Source organism: Vipera berus (genome assembly GCF_964194415.1).
Source record: "Vipera berus genome assembly, chromosome: 10".
In the NCBI taxonomy this organism is placed as follows: domain Eukaryota; kingdom Metazoa; phylum Chordata; class Lepidosauria; order Squamata; family Viperidae; genus Vipera; species Vipera berus.
This window is the reverse complement of record NC_138213.1, coordinates 23,274,880-23,288,471: the sequence shown is the minus strand read 5'-3', so window position 1 is coordinate 23,288,471 and position 13,592 is coordinate 23,274,880. Positions and strand designations below refer to the sequence as shown.

Sequence of the window (13,592 nt, the reverse complement as noted above, 5' to 3'; positions counted from 1 at the left end):
GTATTAATGTATTGAATTGGGCTGTAATATTTAATATTTTTTAAATTTTTGTATGTTGTATTTTGTTGTATTGCCCTGTACACCGCCCTGAGTCCTTCGGGAGAAGGGCGGTATAGAAATTAAATTATTATTATTATTTACTTCCTCCCCTTCAGATTCCAATCAGAGATACAAACCAGATTCTCTCCCTCCCCCTTCCTTTGTTCTTCTCAGTTCAAAGGTTCTTTCCTGGTCTTTGATGATGGCCTCCAGGCAGGCTGAATAAACAACCTTGCATCTAATGGATAGGGATGGCCAATTAACATCTTCTCTTCTCCTCCTTGGGAATGGCAGTTTCCAGTGAGGGGTGTGAGATTGGGGGGTATACAGATAGGGATTTAGGAATGGGATATAAATGGATTCTGACAATTGGTAAGAAGAGTTTTATTCTGCAGAAAATAGAAAAGCGGTTTGCAAAGCATGGTAGATCGTGGTGAGACTTCAACAGGAAGTCCTAAACCAGAGACCACACGCAAACATTCAAGCTCATAACATTATATACAGTTCTATCGTGATGCCCCGTTCCCTCCCCTTCGGTCCCATTGGATAGGTCCTCCGGGTTTATAGTCTGTCCTAGGCGCCTATTAAGAATACATTGTCTCTCCTTTTGGTTACATTGTTTCAAATTTTTCCCTACCACCCTTTTGTCTTGTTAAGTGTATCTTATAGCCAAGCCTCCTGGAATCCAGTGCCTACCTGCAGTTTCAGCTAACTAATCCCTTTATTGTTAATCAATTGAAACAGTTTTATTTTTAAACTTGTTTCTCACACTACGGTTTTATAAAGCGGTACTAATACTTCACTTGATCTTGATTCTATGCCTCTGTTTATACAACCCAGGATTGTATTAGCTTTTTTGGCTGCTGCTGCAGACTGCTGGCTCACATTCATATATTGAGGTAGCACATTTCCTTCTATGTAGATGTAGTTCTATTGAGGATACATGTTGAATGCAACTAGTCAGCCAGTTATGAATCCATCCGGTGGTGATGCTGTCTAACCCACATTTTTCTATCTTAAAAGGTAAAGGTAAAGGTTCCCCCGCACATGCGTGCTAGTCGTTTCCGATTCTAGGGGCCGGTGCTCATCTCCGTTTCATAGCCGAAGAGCCAGCGCTTGTCCGAGGACGTCTCCGTGGTCATGTGGCCGGCATGACTAGACGCCAAAGGCGCACGGAACGCTGTTACCTTCCCACCGTAGTGGTCCCTATTTTTCTACTTGCATTTTTACGTGCTTTCGAACTGCTAGGTTGGCAGAAGCTGGGACGAGTAACAGGCGCTCACTCTGTTACGCGGCACTCGGGATTCGACCCGCCAAACTGCCGACCTTCTGATCGACAAGCTCAGCGTCCTAACCCACTGAGCCACCGCGTCCCTTTTCTATCTTACCAACTAATAAATAGGTTGTCATCTAATTTATCAAATGCCTAAGTGAGGTTCAAGTAAATTATGTCCACTGTATTTCACTGGTCCCTTAACGTAATTACTTTATAAAAAAATGACTGGTTATAACTTTGCAGACGTTTGCAGGTCTGTAGCTTGATTATCTTTTCCAGGCTCTTCTCAAATATTGATGTCAGGCTGATTTGTCTGTAATTTCAGGGATCCATTTTTCCCCTTTTTCTTATCTTTTTTTTCTTGCCTTTTTTAGCATTTTATTAGATTATAAAATACAAAATGCAAAGCAAATAGTAGAACAGTGGGGAGGGAAAAGGGAAAGAAAAGTGAGGGGGGAAGGGAAAAAAAGGAAAAGGCATTGACTTCCGACTTCCTTTGTTGCAGTAGAATGAAGCATTAACACTGAACTTTTCCATAATAGTATAAAGTAGCCACTTCTATAGCAACAAATCAATCTAATCAGTAAAATCCAAAATCAAAGTTTCATTTTTTCCCCACCTCAAGTACAAAATCCAGAAGTGGTTCCAAGGAGAAACAAAAGTACTTATATTCTTTTGTTTAATCAAAACAGTCAATTTAGCCATCTCTGTGAACTCGAACTGAAATGTCATTTTCCCCCTTTTGAAGATGGGACCTGCACCAGCTCTTTTCCAGTCCGCTGGAACTTCCCTGGTGCTCCAGGATCTTTGAAAAGTGTCGCTCAGTAGTTCTGAGATCTGCCAGCTCTTTCAAAACCCTGGGATGTGATCCATCCGGACCTGGTGCTCTGAACTCATTTAGTGTGTATAGGTGTTCCTTTACCTTGTCTACTTCTACTCTGAGTTTTATTCCTAAAATGTATTTTATAGTACAGTTTTGAAGGTTAGGCTGTCTTTTCCCTTTGCATGAAGACAGATGCAAAAAAATAAATTAAGCAGCTCTGCTTTCTCCCTGTGGCTCCTCACCTCCTTGCCCTCGTCTCCTATTACGTGAACCGATCATTTCCTTGACTTTATTCTTGCTTTTTACACGTTGAAAGAAACTTTTTTTGTTATGCCCCACAGCTGGCAGAAGCTTCAGTTCTCCTTCAGCTGTGAGGCACCAAGACCGGCGCCTTCTCCCTCCCTCGCCTTCCGTTTTCAATCCAGTCCTCTCGGGATAACGGGCGGGCCTGTTTTCCTTCAATATCACTGTCTAACTCTTGGCGAGTCCACCGTGCCCGGGAGAAGCGCGGCCTCAGCCCGCAGGAGGAGAGGCGGCCGCTGGGGAAGAGGCGGGAGCCGGGGTCGCGGCTGGCACGTCCGCCCGCCGCCTGCCTCTGTGTCCGGCCGCTCTCCCGCTGCTCTGCCCCCTCGTCCTCCCCGCCCCGCCGCCATAAGGGCGCCCCTGGTTCTCCGGGAAGGAGGTAGGGACCCCTCGAGGCCATCGAAGCCACCCCGCCAGGAGACGAGCCCAAGCTGCTCGGCAAGAGCCAGAGGCCTCGGGAAACGAGGGCCCGGCCGTTGGCGAGGGGGCCGCAGCGTCCGAGGCGGAGGGGGCGAGTCGGCGGTCAGTTCTCGCGACGTTCGTCCGCTCCACCGGCGGACCACCCGAGCTTTGGAACTGAGCCCGGAAGCGACCGCTGGAGACGACTCTGTCGCTGTGAGTCCTCGCCAGTGGGCCAAGGTGTCATTTCTGCGCAGGCGCGACGCTTCGCTTTCCGGGTCGCCTCTCCTGCTTCCGGCCATGAGAGCGGCGCTGGTGGACTACAGCAGCTCCGGCTCGGAGGGCGAGGCCGAGGCCGAGGCCGCCGCCCGGGAGGAAAGCAGCGGGGACCCTGGGCCTGCTCCGGCGGCCGGCCGCCGCTTCTCCCCGCCGGGCAGCCGGTGAGCCTGAGGCGCTTCCCGACGGGCTTGGGCGCCCCGCGAGGGAGGAGCTGCCCGGGGACGAAGCCTTCCGCCCGCCCTGCTCCTCCCGCCACGCCCGGCGAGGCTCCCGGAGCCGCTGGCTGCGCCTCGGTGGCGTTCACGGAGCCCGGGGGCCCGTCCTGGGCGCCGCTCCACCCCGGGGCCTTGGCCGACTCGGCTCCTGCCGCCGCCGCCGCCGCCCGGCTGGAGAAGGGCCCGCCCTGCCCGGTGGCGCTGCGGGGGGGCGAGAGGGCGCTGGTCTCGCTCAGCCTGGGAGGGGGTTACCTCATAACGCCTAAAGCCCCACCGGGGATCGTCGCTTTCGTTGAAATAGTGGGCCGGGAGGAAGGTAAAAGCTCGACGCCGTCTCAGACTCCAGAAGTTTTACTGAAGTGCTCGGGGCCTCCTTCAAATAGCAGCAAAGGCAACGCCATGCCGATATCTGGGGCAGATTATTCTTAATCTATTCTGGTGTAGAAATTGGCAAACTGAGACCATGGCATACATTTAACTTGCCCATTGAATTGAACCAACTTGGATTGGTACGGTAAACTCCATAAACACAATAAGTAAAACTATAAAGAAACTGACCATCCTAGGGTAGTGTGTTCTGGAAAAGGCAGTTCTGCTCTCTGGCCCAGTTAAACATGTCTAGCCACAAATCACTTTTTCTGACTGGGCGCTCCTAAGGCTGAGAAATTTCTCGTTAGACACGCTACAATAATCCGTGCCCGGATTTCTGACCTGTTTTTCCTATTTCTTCACTTGGATGTCGGTGGGGAGGAAACCATCCCTCTGTGCCTTAGTCCTGGAATACCTGTTTGCACTTCCCTAAACTGGAAAAGCCTGCCCTTTTCACTTACCCTAACAGGGGTGTCAAACTCAATTTCATTGAGGGCCGCATCAGCATTGCAGTTGCCCTCAGGGGGCCGGGTGGGCGTGGCCTACTGGGTGGGCGTGGCTAAAGTGTGTATGGCCTACTGGGTGGGCGTGGCCAACTCTACATCGTTGGCATCAAGGGTGCCTATGGGCGCCTGGGCAGGAGTGGGACAGATCTGAGGGTCTCTGGCAGGAGGAGGGTCTCTGGGCCAGGGCCAAGGCAGTGGGGGCCGTTCCCTCACTCCAGGATGGCTTCGCGGGCCGCATGAAACCACTTTGCGGGCTGGATCTGGCCCCCAGGGCCTTGTGTTTGACATGTCTGCCCTAACTGGACGAGTGGTGTTCATTTTCATTGCTGTTGGAACAGGGACAGGGGCCTGTGCAACATCTGTCTCGAGGCTTGCTTGTCTTCTGATCTTTGAGCAGAAAATGCTCAGGGTGCCAACTCTCCATCCATTTTGCAGAGCTGCAGTGTCCTCCCTCCCCTTGCCCGACAGTGTGCAGAGGATGTTCAGAGATCAGGAAGAGAAGGAAAGGGTGGTGGATGATTGCAGTAAACACGGAGGCCGCCTGCGGACATTTCCTCATGAACGAGGCAACTGGGCAACCCATGTGTACATGCCACGTAAGTCTCTCTCTTGATGTTTTCCTCTTCTCTGAAACAGGAATGGAGGACTGACCCGTTCCGAAGGAATCTTTAGGGTTGCCTTGAGCAGAGTGGAACACCAGGAGCACTTTCTGTGCTTCTGATCTGCCTAGAGAACTAATGTTTCCAAATGTTTCTAAAGCAATGAAAGAACTTTGGGTTTCTGGAAAAAAATGAAGCACTTGAGTATTTTTTTCTTGAGGTACCCAGTTTGGTGCATTATTTTTTCTAATTGTTGATTGGAGAAATGCATTGCAAAATTTAAGAAACCCATCATAGTCAGATCACGCCCTGGTATCCTTCAGACTTTGTTATGCCATCCCTGTCTATAGGGAGACTGGGCCCATATGAGTGGTCTACCCTGGCAACCATGGACCCAAATGGGTTCCAGAGCGGGGAGGACTGTGCAGAGGAACGTGTTGAACTCCTGATGGACAAAGTCACTCGAATTCATTCCCATTTGGAACCCATGCATGGTGAGGTCCATGTGGGATGCCTGTAAAAGGTCTTGCTCACTTATCTGGGAACAGTTCGTTCTTGTTGGACCCGAGGAAGTGAACAGAGTCCTCAGTATGATCAATGCAACCATCTGGGAATTAGACCCTTGTCCCTGCTGATTGGTGAAAGCCTCTAGGATGGTGACTGGTAGGTTCAGGCAGTGATACATTCCTCACTTTTGATTCGCCCCTTCCTCAAAAAACCATTGCTTGATCCCACATGCCTGGACAATTTTGTTCCATTTCCCACCTTCCATTTTTAGGGAAGCTGTTAGAGAAAGTGGTTGTCTGGACTGCTTCCAGTCCGGATGTAGGCATGGTTATGGGATAGAAACAGCATTTATTGTAGTTGTGGATGATCCCTGGCAAGAGCAGGATAGCCTTCAATACCATCGGCCACGATTCTGACCACCCCAAGACAGAAAGAATGCCAAGGGGCTGGAACGCATGCAGCAAAAAGCCCCCCATATGGTGAGGGGTTTGCGGGCAAGATCCTGCAGAGCAGTTGAAGGGATGAGGCTGTGGAGCCTGAAGAAGTGAAGAGTTCTTTCAAACTTCCATGGACAGGGGTGGATTTACTTTGCACAGCTCCTGAGGGCAGAACTGGAGCCAAGTGTTGGGCCCTTTGCAGAGAGCAATCTAAACTGAAACTAAGAATTTCCCGGCAGTAAAACCTATTAAGTGGTGGAATAGCCCAGCTCCTGAAGTTGTAGGGCTGGGAGGGATCTGAGGATTCCTGGACTAGGCAGAAGGTAGACTGGAAGGTCTGGTAGTCAGTCTGCTGCATGGCAAATGGGCAACTCCAACACGCTGGCCTTCTTGCGACCATCTTCCAACCCTGGGATTGTAAATACAGCTTGAGCTTTTCTGGGTGTCAACTGTCCAGTTGGCCGAGCCAGAAAAGAGAAACTCCTGGGACATTATTTTACCAAGAGTATAAACTTGACTGAATAAACCATCCTGAGACAGATGAAGCAAATTGAGCTCCGGGTTTCCCACGCAAAAGCTAGCCTAGTTGATCCCTCCCTTTCCATTACATCCACCTGTCACTTCTGTTCATCTTGTAATGGGAACCAGCGAGCCCCGCTGTCCACCTGCTCAGTGTGTCCTTGGGGGGGGCACTCTCGCACGGGAACAGGCGGTTGCCCCCCCCCTGCCATTCCATTCCCCTTTTCTTTGTCAAGTTGCAAGCGAAGCGGAATATAGGTGAAGTGCAAATCAGTCTTGACACTGGCATTCTTGGCCAGGGCAAAAGGCACGTAAGGCAGTGATTCTTTACTGGGCATTATTAAGGCACGTCCTGTAATTGCTTGCTTGCAAACTGGGACTCCTGCTGTTGAGATGCTTGCGTAAAATAATAGACTTTGGGGGGCGGGGATTGGGTTGAGTGGTAGTATTTTTTGGGACCAGGAAAAGGGGTAATGAGGGCGTATAGTTTAAGAGTGTGTGCTCTGCTTTTTCTGCAGACCAAGCTGGGGAGGACTTTCTGGATTTACTGCAGCTTCTCCTTATCTGTGGGCGCACTTACGTGCCTGTGCTGATGGGACAGGAAGAATTCCACGTCAGCCTCTCTCAAGGGGTGGTGTTGCGCCATCACTGGATCAACCTTTTTGTCCAGTCCCTCAAAGAACGCTTGGCTTCCTGCCACAGGTGAGGCCCATTGACCATGCTGGTGGTGAGTTCCTATCATAACTGACAGGCTGCTTTGGGGAGGTTGCCTGGAGATTAGGTGGGCTTCTGACAAGAGCAGGTGAGCAGATATGGGCAAGGCAGAAACAGAGGCCCATCGGGTATTGATAAATGCCTGTCGGGGAGGAGAAGAAAGCATACACAATAACCTGCAGGAGGGGAGACCTGTTGGGGCTGCAAGCAGTGGCACTTTCCTTCTGCAGAGTGTTTCTCAAATTTGGCAAGTTTTAAATTATGTGGACTTCAAGTCACAGAATTCCCCAGCTGCAAAGCCACATATCTTAATCTTGCTGAGATTGAGAAACACTGTTCTACAGTCACAAAAGAGTAAAAGGTGCAATGTGTCTGTGGGGCCAGAAGGTTCTGCTTCTTTCCTGTGTTTTCTGTTGGCCATTCTGAGGGGAAGGTTCTTGTTTTCTTTAAAAAAAATTATGAAGTTTTTTTTTATTGCTTGCCCCAAGACAGCTAATTTTCACCAGATGTGACAAGAAGGCAAGAAAACCGCAGAGCTGCCCAGAATTGCCCAGCTCAGGTCCCCTGCTCGCCCAGTATCTGACATGCTCTGCAGTTCCTGATACTTGAGAAGCACCAGTTCTTCGGGGGTCCTTGGCTGTACTTTCCACACATGGAAGCTGTCAATTTTTGGGGTCAGGGACATTTCTGATAAGTTGTACGGGGGCCCTTGCAAGGTGGCTGCCATGGGAGGACATGGCTAGTATGACCGAGTTGCCATTTACCACGGAGCAGACTGGCTGCCAAAATGCCCTTGGCTGTCCCGGGAGGGCTCTGTGGGGCCTAACGGGTTGCTGCAAATCAATATGAGGCAAGAGGCTGGTGATTTGCTTGGCAGCTTGCAAGCTTCAATTCCCATCATTAACTGTGACCCTTGGAGATCAGAAGAGCCCCAATTCCGTTAGCCTTTTATAGGGCCCTAAAAGCCAGTCCTTTCCACCAGCCTGGGGCGCTGAATGGGCTGAGGGCCCCGTTTCCTGGCTCTGTTGCTAACTGGCTTTTGGTCTGGTGTCTGTGGAATTAGATATTTTCAATGTTTTTCACTGGTTTTATTCTTTTAAAATGTTTTTTTAATTGTAATATAATATATAATATAATATATAATATAATATAATTGTAATATAAGCCATCCAGGGTCATTGACTGAGATGGGAGGCCATAGAAATAGCGTCCCCAAATCTTAGCATGCAGTGAATGAGGGGAAAGTAGCACAGTGATTAAATTAACATAACTGAATTGGGCTTGAAGCTTGGAAGTGTCATCAGAAAGTCCTGGAGAAGCAGAGAAATAGCCGTGACATGCAGTCCTCTTGCGCGTCTTGTTTCTGCCTTTCATTTCCATGTTAGTTGGAATCTCTTCTGTGTTGCAGGTTCACCTTCAGAGCTGATCAAGTGAAGGTTTACACCAATGAGACCAAAACCAGGTGGGTGAACAATTGTCGATCTCCCCCCTCAAAGAGATGTGGAGAGTCTTGTGGGCTAGGAATAAGTGTGGAACGATTGCTTCGGTTGCATTAGCAAAATATTTCTGGAGGTGAAAAAGAGGAAGACCAGACAGAGGAGGTGAGAGATGGCACGCAGGTGTGGGCTCAGCAACTCCATTCTGGCCTTTCCAGCTGCAGGAGAGTCATGGGGTTCAGGGGTTTTGCCTGCCCCTGTTACAGTTCCAAATCTGATGGTACCTGAATGGATGTGCCTCTGTCCTGAAGAGGATAGGCATTGGCTTCCATGGCACAAGGGCTGCGGTGGCTGGCAGAGGGAAGGGAGCTCTCTTGGAAATGTTCTGCATGATTGGAGGTGTCTATTCATCCTAACAGGGACAACTCCCCCTGCAGTTGCAGGCACAGCAGATCCCACCAGCCCCACCTTTTGGCCAGCACCTCCCCTTCTTTCCTTTCAGCCCCCACCAAGGTCCAGGACATCCCTGCTCAGCAGATTTTCTCCATTAAATCCTCCTCAGCCAGTGCAGGTGGTGCTTCTGTAATACAGTTGTCTTCTTGACAAACTTGAGCAATGGGCCCTATCCAACAAAATGAGTTTTAATGTGGAGAAAACTTTTACATTTAGGCAGGAAAAAGCAAAATGTACAAGCACAGATTGGGCAAGACCTGGCTTAAAAAGAGTAACTGTAAGAGGGACCTTGGAGTCCTAGTGGATGATCACTTAACCACGAGCCAGCAGTGTGCAGCAGCAGCTGAAAAAGCTAATACAATCCTGGGTTGTATAAACAGAGGCATAGAATCAAGATCATGCAAACTATTAGTACCGCTTTATAAAACCCTAGTAAGACCACACCTCGAATACTGCAGCCAGTTTTGGTCACTATATCACAAAAAAGGTGTTGAGAGTTTGGAAAAAATTCAGAGAAGAGCAACTAGGATGATCAGAGGCCTGGAGACTAAAACATACAAAGAACGGCTGCAAGACTTGGATGTGGCTAGTGTAAAGAAAAGAAGAAATAGGGGAGACATGATGGCAGTATTCCAGTATCTCAAGGGCTGCCACAGACAAAAGGGGATCACATTGTCCCCCAAAGCACCAGAGGGCAGGACAAGAAACAATGGTTGGAAACTGATCAAGGAGAGAAGCAACCTGGAATTAAGGAGTAACTTCCTAACAGTGAGGACAATTAACCAGTGGAACAGCTTGCCTCCAGAAATCATGGGCTCTCCATCGCTGGAGGTTTTCAAGAGGAGACTGGACAGCCACTTGTCTGAAATGGAATTGAGCAGGGGGCTGGACTAGAAGACCTCCAACATCCCTTCCAGCTCCTCTCCTCTCCTCTTTTCTCACCAGAAATTGGTCCTTTGCTTTTATGCTGCCTCTTCTTTTCCCCCTGAACTTTAAAAACTTTTGTGCTGTCAGTTTGGCATCACCCGAAAGCCATGCACATCTCCAAGAAAGCCTCTGTTTTCGCCAGGTGCCAGGTGCTTTTCTCTTGTGTTTGGGAATCAAGTAGCCTTCCATGCAAGATGTTGATCCTGGAAGAGCTGCTGCAAGTTACTCCCTAAAAATCTTCTTGCAGGACCTTTGTTGGCTTAGAAGTCTCTTCAGGACATTCTCAAATGTTGGAGTTGGTTTCAGAAGTGGATGAAGTTATGGAGGAATTTAACCTAATGCCTTTTTACAAGGTGAGGCTTGCAGCTATCTCATGGAAAATAAAAAGTTACTGCTTTAGAATGAGTCTCTGGAGGAAGCTGAATAGTAACTGTTGAATAATCATTTAAGCAGCTGTTTAAATGCACTTCAAACAGCTTCATCTTTTTGTCCCCCCCCTGCTTAGGGTAGAATCAAAATACTGATTCAGTTACCAACATTTGATTCTTTTACCTCTGCTCTTTTATGAACTCTGACCCATATTGCAATGCAGAATATGACTCCAATTTGCTCTAATTGAAATGCTGGCAGTCAATTCACCTGACCACTGGTGGTTGTTCATAGGATCCCTCGTTCCACATGAGCCTTGCCTGGTGTGTGGGGAATATGTCGGAAGCCCTCAGCGGCCAGTGTATCCAGGAAATGCAGGTAACCAGTCTGGAAGCCTTTAGCTGTTGGGAAACACCCTGCAGGCAAAGAGGAGGGATCAAGTGGGGAACTACTACTGAGTGATTGCACAGCCACAAGAGACCTCGGGCTGACCCCCCCGACCCCCCCAAAATTCTTTGGGGCCTTATCTGTTTTTTCCCAAGATAAGGCAAGCAGTATAGGGAGATTCTTGTATTATAGGCAGAATACAACAAAGTAGTCAGCTTGAACCCTACATTTGTGGCCCTGGTTGTGTGTTCCTGACATTAGCAGAGAGCTACACGAGACCTCCATACAGGTCATTCTGTGTCCCAGTTTTGAAATGGACTTAGTTCAAACTTCAGACATGTTCAAGATGGATCCATGTTAGACTCAGATCTCTACCAGTCAGGTTAGAAGATCCTGTTTGTTCACCTTGAAGCCTGGAGTGAGTAAAAAGACCCAGCTGGCTTTGAGGGGCACAATGGAAGATGGTGACCAGAGGTAGCATGAGACATGCAGCGATTGGCTTTATAAAATCTGCATTTCTTGATGCACCTTTTTGCAGGTATGCTAAAGTCAGGCAGCCTTTCCCCTCCATGGGGAGTTTCCAAGAGACTGGCCCTTGTAATTGTTTTAGCCATGGAAGACTGAGCAGGGGATTGGGTTGGAGGCACACGTGAAGAGGGCTCCTGATGTTTGCAGGGATCCAGCTGTGAAGGCTTTAAGCAACTTGAAATGAGGTTGGGACCAGTGGATAGCCAAAGAACTGAGCAAAGCTGTAGGCGAAAAGTTGTGCTGATAAATTCTGCCAGGCTGTTCTTATTTTGCCTTCCTATTGCTGCAGGAGATTGTGGATGGCTTTGAGGACTCTACCTACTTGCTGCGAATTCCTGGGACTGAAGTCCGTTGCAAATCTGGCAATAAGGTTTTCTCGTTCCCTCTGCGACAGAGAAGCCCAGGAACAAGAGCAGCCGACTTGCGATAGGCGCCATCAGCCCTTTTCCAAAGATGGGCAGACGTGCCGCTGGATTTCCACGGAGTCCCTTTGGAGTCAACTAGACTCGGCAACAGCAGACCTTCCAAGAGCCGAGGCAGTGAATGCCCTCAGACCTCTGCCAGGCCGGGTCCTACCTCACTCAGTTCTCAGCTGCTGGAGAAACAAAAGCATGGCTTTCCGAGAGTGAGGGGGAGCCAGTGGGATGTTTCTCCAAGCTGCAGGACTTTGTCTGGTAGAAGGCTGATCCAAGGGTGGCGAGAGACCCTTGGGGGACGCCTCGGGCACGGCGGTCTGGTCTTTCTGAGGGTGAACCACAGTTAATGAAGAAAAGGAGAGCCAACTCTCTTCATCGTCGGTTTCAGACGCTTTGCTGAAGGGGTTCGCCGAAGCTTCCTGGATAAGTGATTCCTCAGAACCTGCTTTGATTGGTCTGTTTGAATTGGGGGGGGAATCATAAACAGGCACAAATTAAGAAACACGTACGCAGCATTGGAGTTAGATGAGCTCTCCTATGCACATATTGACAAAATAATTCCTCTAGGTCAAAATCCAAATTAAAGCCCCCCCCCCTCATTTGTCCATCGAAAGCACAATCGTGGCCTTGAACGGCATTCAGATGTGCCCAACTCACAAGAGTTGGAAAAGGTAAACTCCGCACGATCCACGCTTATTTCCCTGCATTCTTGAGAGGAACTGGGAAGTGTGGAAAAAGACTAGTTCCCCCAAAGAGCATAAGCTAGGTAATTTTGAGATTTGTTTTTCATTTTCATGATCCAAGATAAAAACTTCTGAATGCAATAAATCAAAATGCTGGTTGAGAAATTTGGTGGGGGCAGGTTACGGAATTGAAATGTTACCAGCTTTTAGTCAGTTTCCATTGGCCCTCCCTAATTGGCATCTCTCCAGTAGTGCTGACTTTAGCTCCCGTGATCCCCCCCACACTAGCCTTGCCTTTTGGGGATGCGGGAACCATTGCCAATGTCCTGCTGGTGGGCTTCAGGTCTCCTCTGTTAACTGTCATGGGACTAAGGAAGTGTGCCTTTCTGCTCCCCTCATCCCCCCGGGACCACCCTCCCCTGGGGCCCCCAAATGCCCTCCAGAGCTGACGTGTCACACGACCCCCATTGGGTTTATTATTTGATTGTCTCACTCGGGGCTGCCTGGGGGTTATGTTTTTTAACTTTATTGTTTTGTGTTTGTAAGCTGCCTATATTCTGTGAGAGTGGGCAGCTGTAATAAATTTAAATAATATATTTTGTTATGGAAAGTATACCAAGCCAGAAGGTAATGTGAATGTTAAGCCAGAATTTCTCCAATGCCTAATACATTATTTCTCTTGCAACTAACAAGTAAACACAAGATTGTCTCTCTTTCTCTCTCTCTCAATCATATGGAACATTCCCATCACATTTTAATAAAAATAAAAGAGAAATACAAAATATAAAACATGTCTGGATTGCAGCTATAATTTTTTGCTTCAGTTGTCTCCGTTATAGGCTCTATTTTGGTACTCTATCACTATATGTTGGATAGTTTGTTTTTTGGCCCCGCAGTCACAATTCGGTGATGGTATTTGCAGATCAACCATGGCCAGTGCAAATTTGGTACAGTGTTGTCCATATCACACAGGCTGGTCAAATCCTGGTGGCTTTTCCAAGATGCAAAGCAAACTTGGTAACAAATATTTGAACACAGATGCGTTTTGCGCTTAGAAGGGTTGCAGATTGGCTCTTGTGCTATTTGAGGTGCTCAACTGTATTTTGAAGTTTTTGCATTGACACCGACTAAACTTACCAGAACCTCTTAAGTGCATCTTATCCCTGCATTTGTCCTGTGAAATTCACCTCCAGTTTCCTAGAAATTTAAGATGAAATTGTAGTCTGACAAAGAGCTGCAACCGTTCAGCAGCAGCTCCTGCTGGGCTGCGGCTCCGGTGTGGCGAAAGGGGGGCCGACGCCCATCGGATGTGGGTCCCCCGAAGCGCCCGTCCGCAGCCTCCGCCTGCAGGGCCTCGAGGGGGTTTCCCCGGCCAGCCCGCTGAGGGACGCGCGGCGGGGCCTCCCGA

At 48.8% G+C, this 13,592-nt stretch overlaps 1 protein-coding gene across 1 annotated transcript; it reads left to right on the top strand.

Moving 5' to 3' along the window:
* The first annotated feature begins 3,117 nt into the window (after nucleotides 1-3,117).
* On the top strand, nucleotides 3,118-12,797 carry USB1 (U6 snRNA biogenesis phosphodiesterase 1). The gene is made up of 7 exons (XM_081335558.1): nucleotides 3,118-3,280; nucleotides 4,645-4,805; nucleotides 6,790-6,973; nucleotides 8,394-8,447; nucleotides 10,049-10,154; nucleotides 10,465-10,548; nucleotides 11,375-12,797. Exons 1-7 carry the CDS (start codon nucleotides 3,141-3,143, stop codon nucleotides 11,513-11,515), a joined length of 870 nt encoding a protein of 289 aa, XP_081191684.1. The 5' UTR covers nucleotides 3,118-3,140; the 3' UTR covers nucleotides 11,516-12,797.
* The last annotated feature ends 795 nt before the right edge of the window (nucleotides 12,798-13,592 follow it).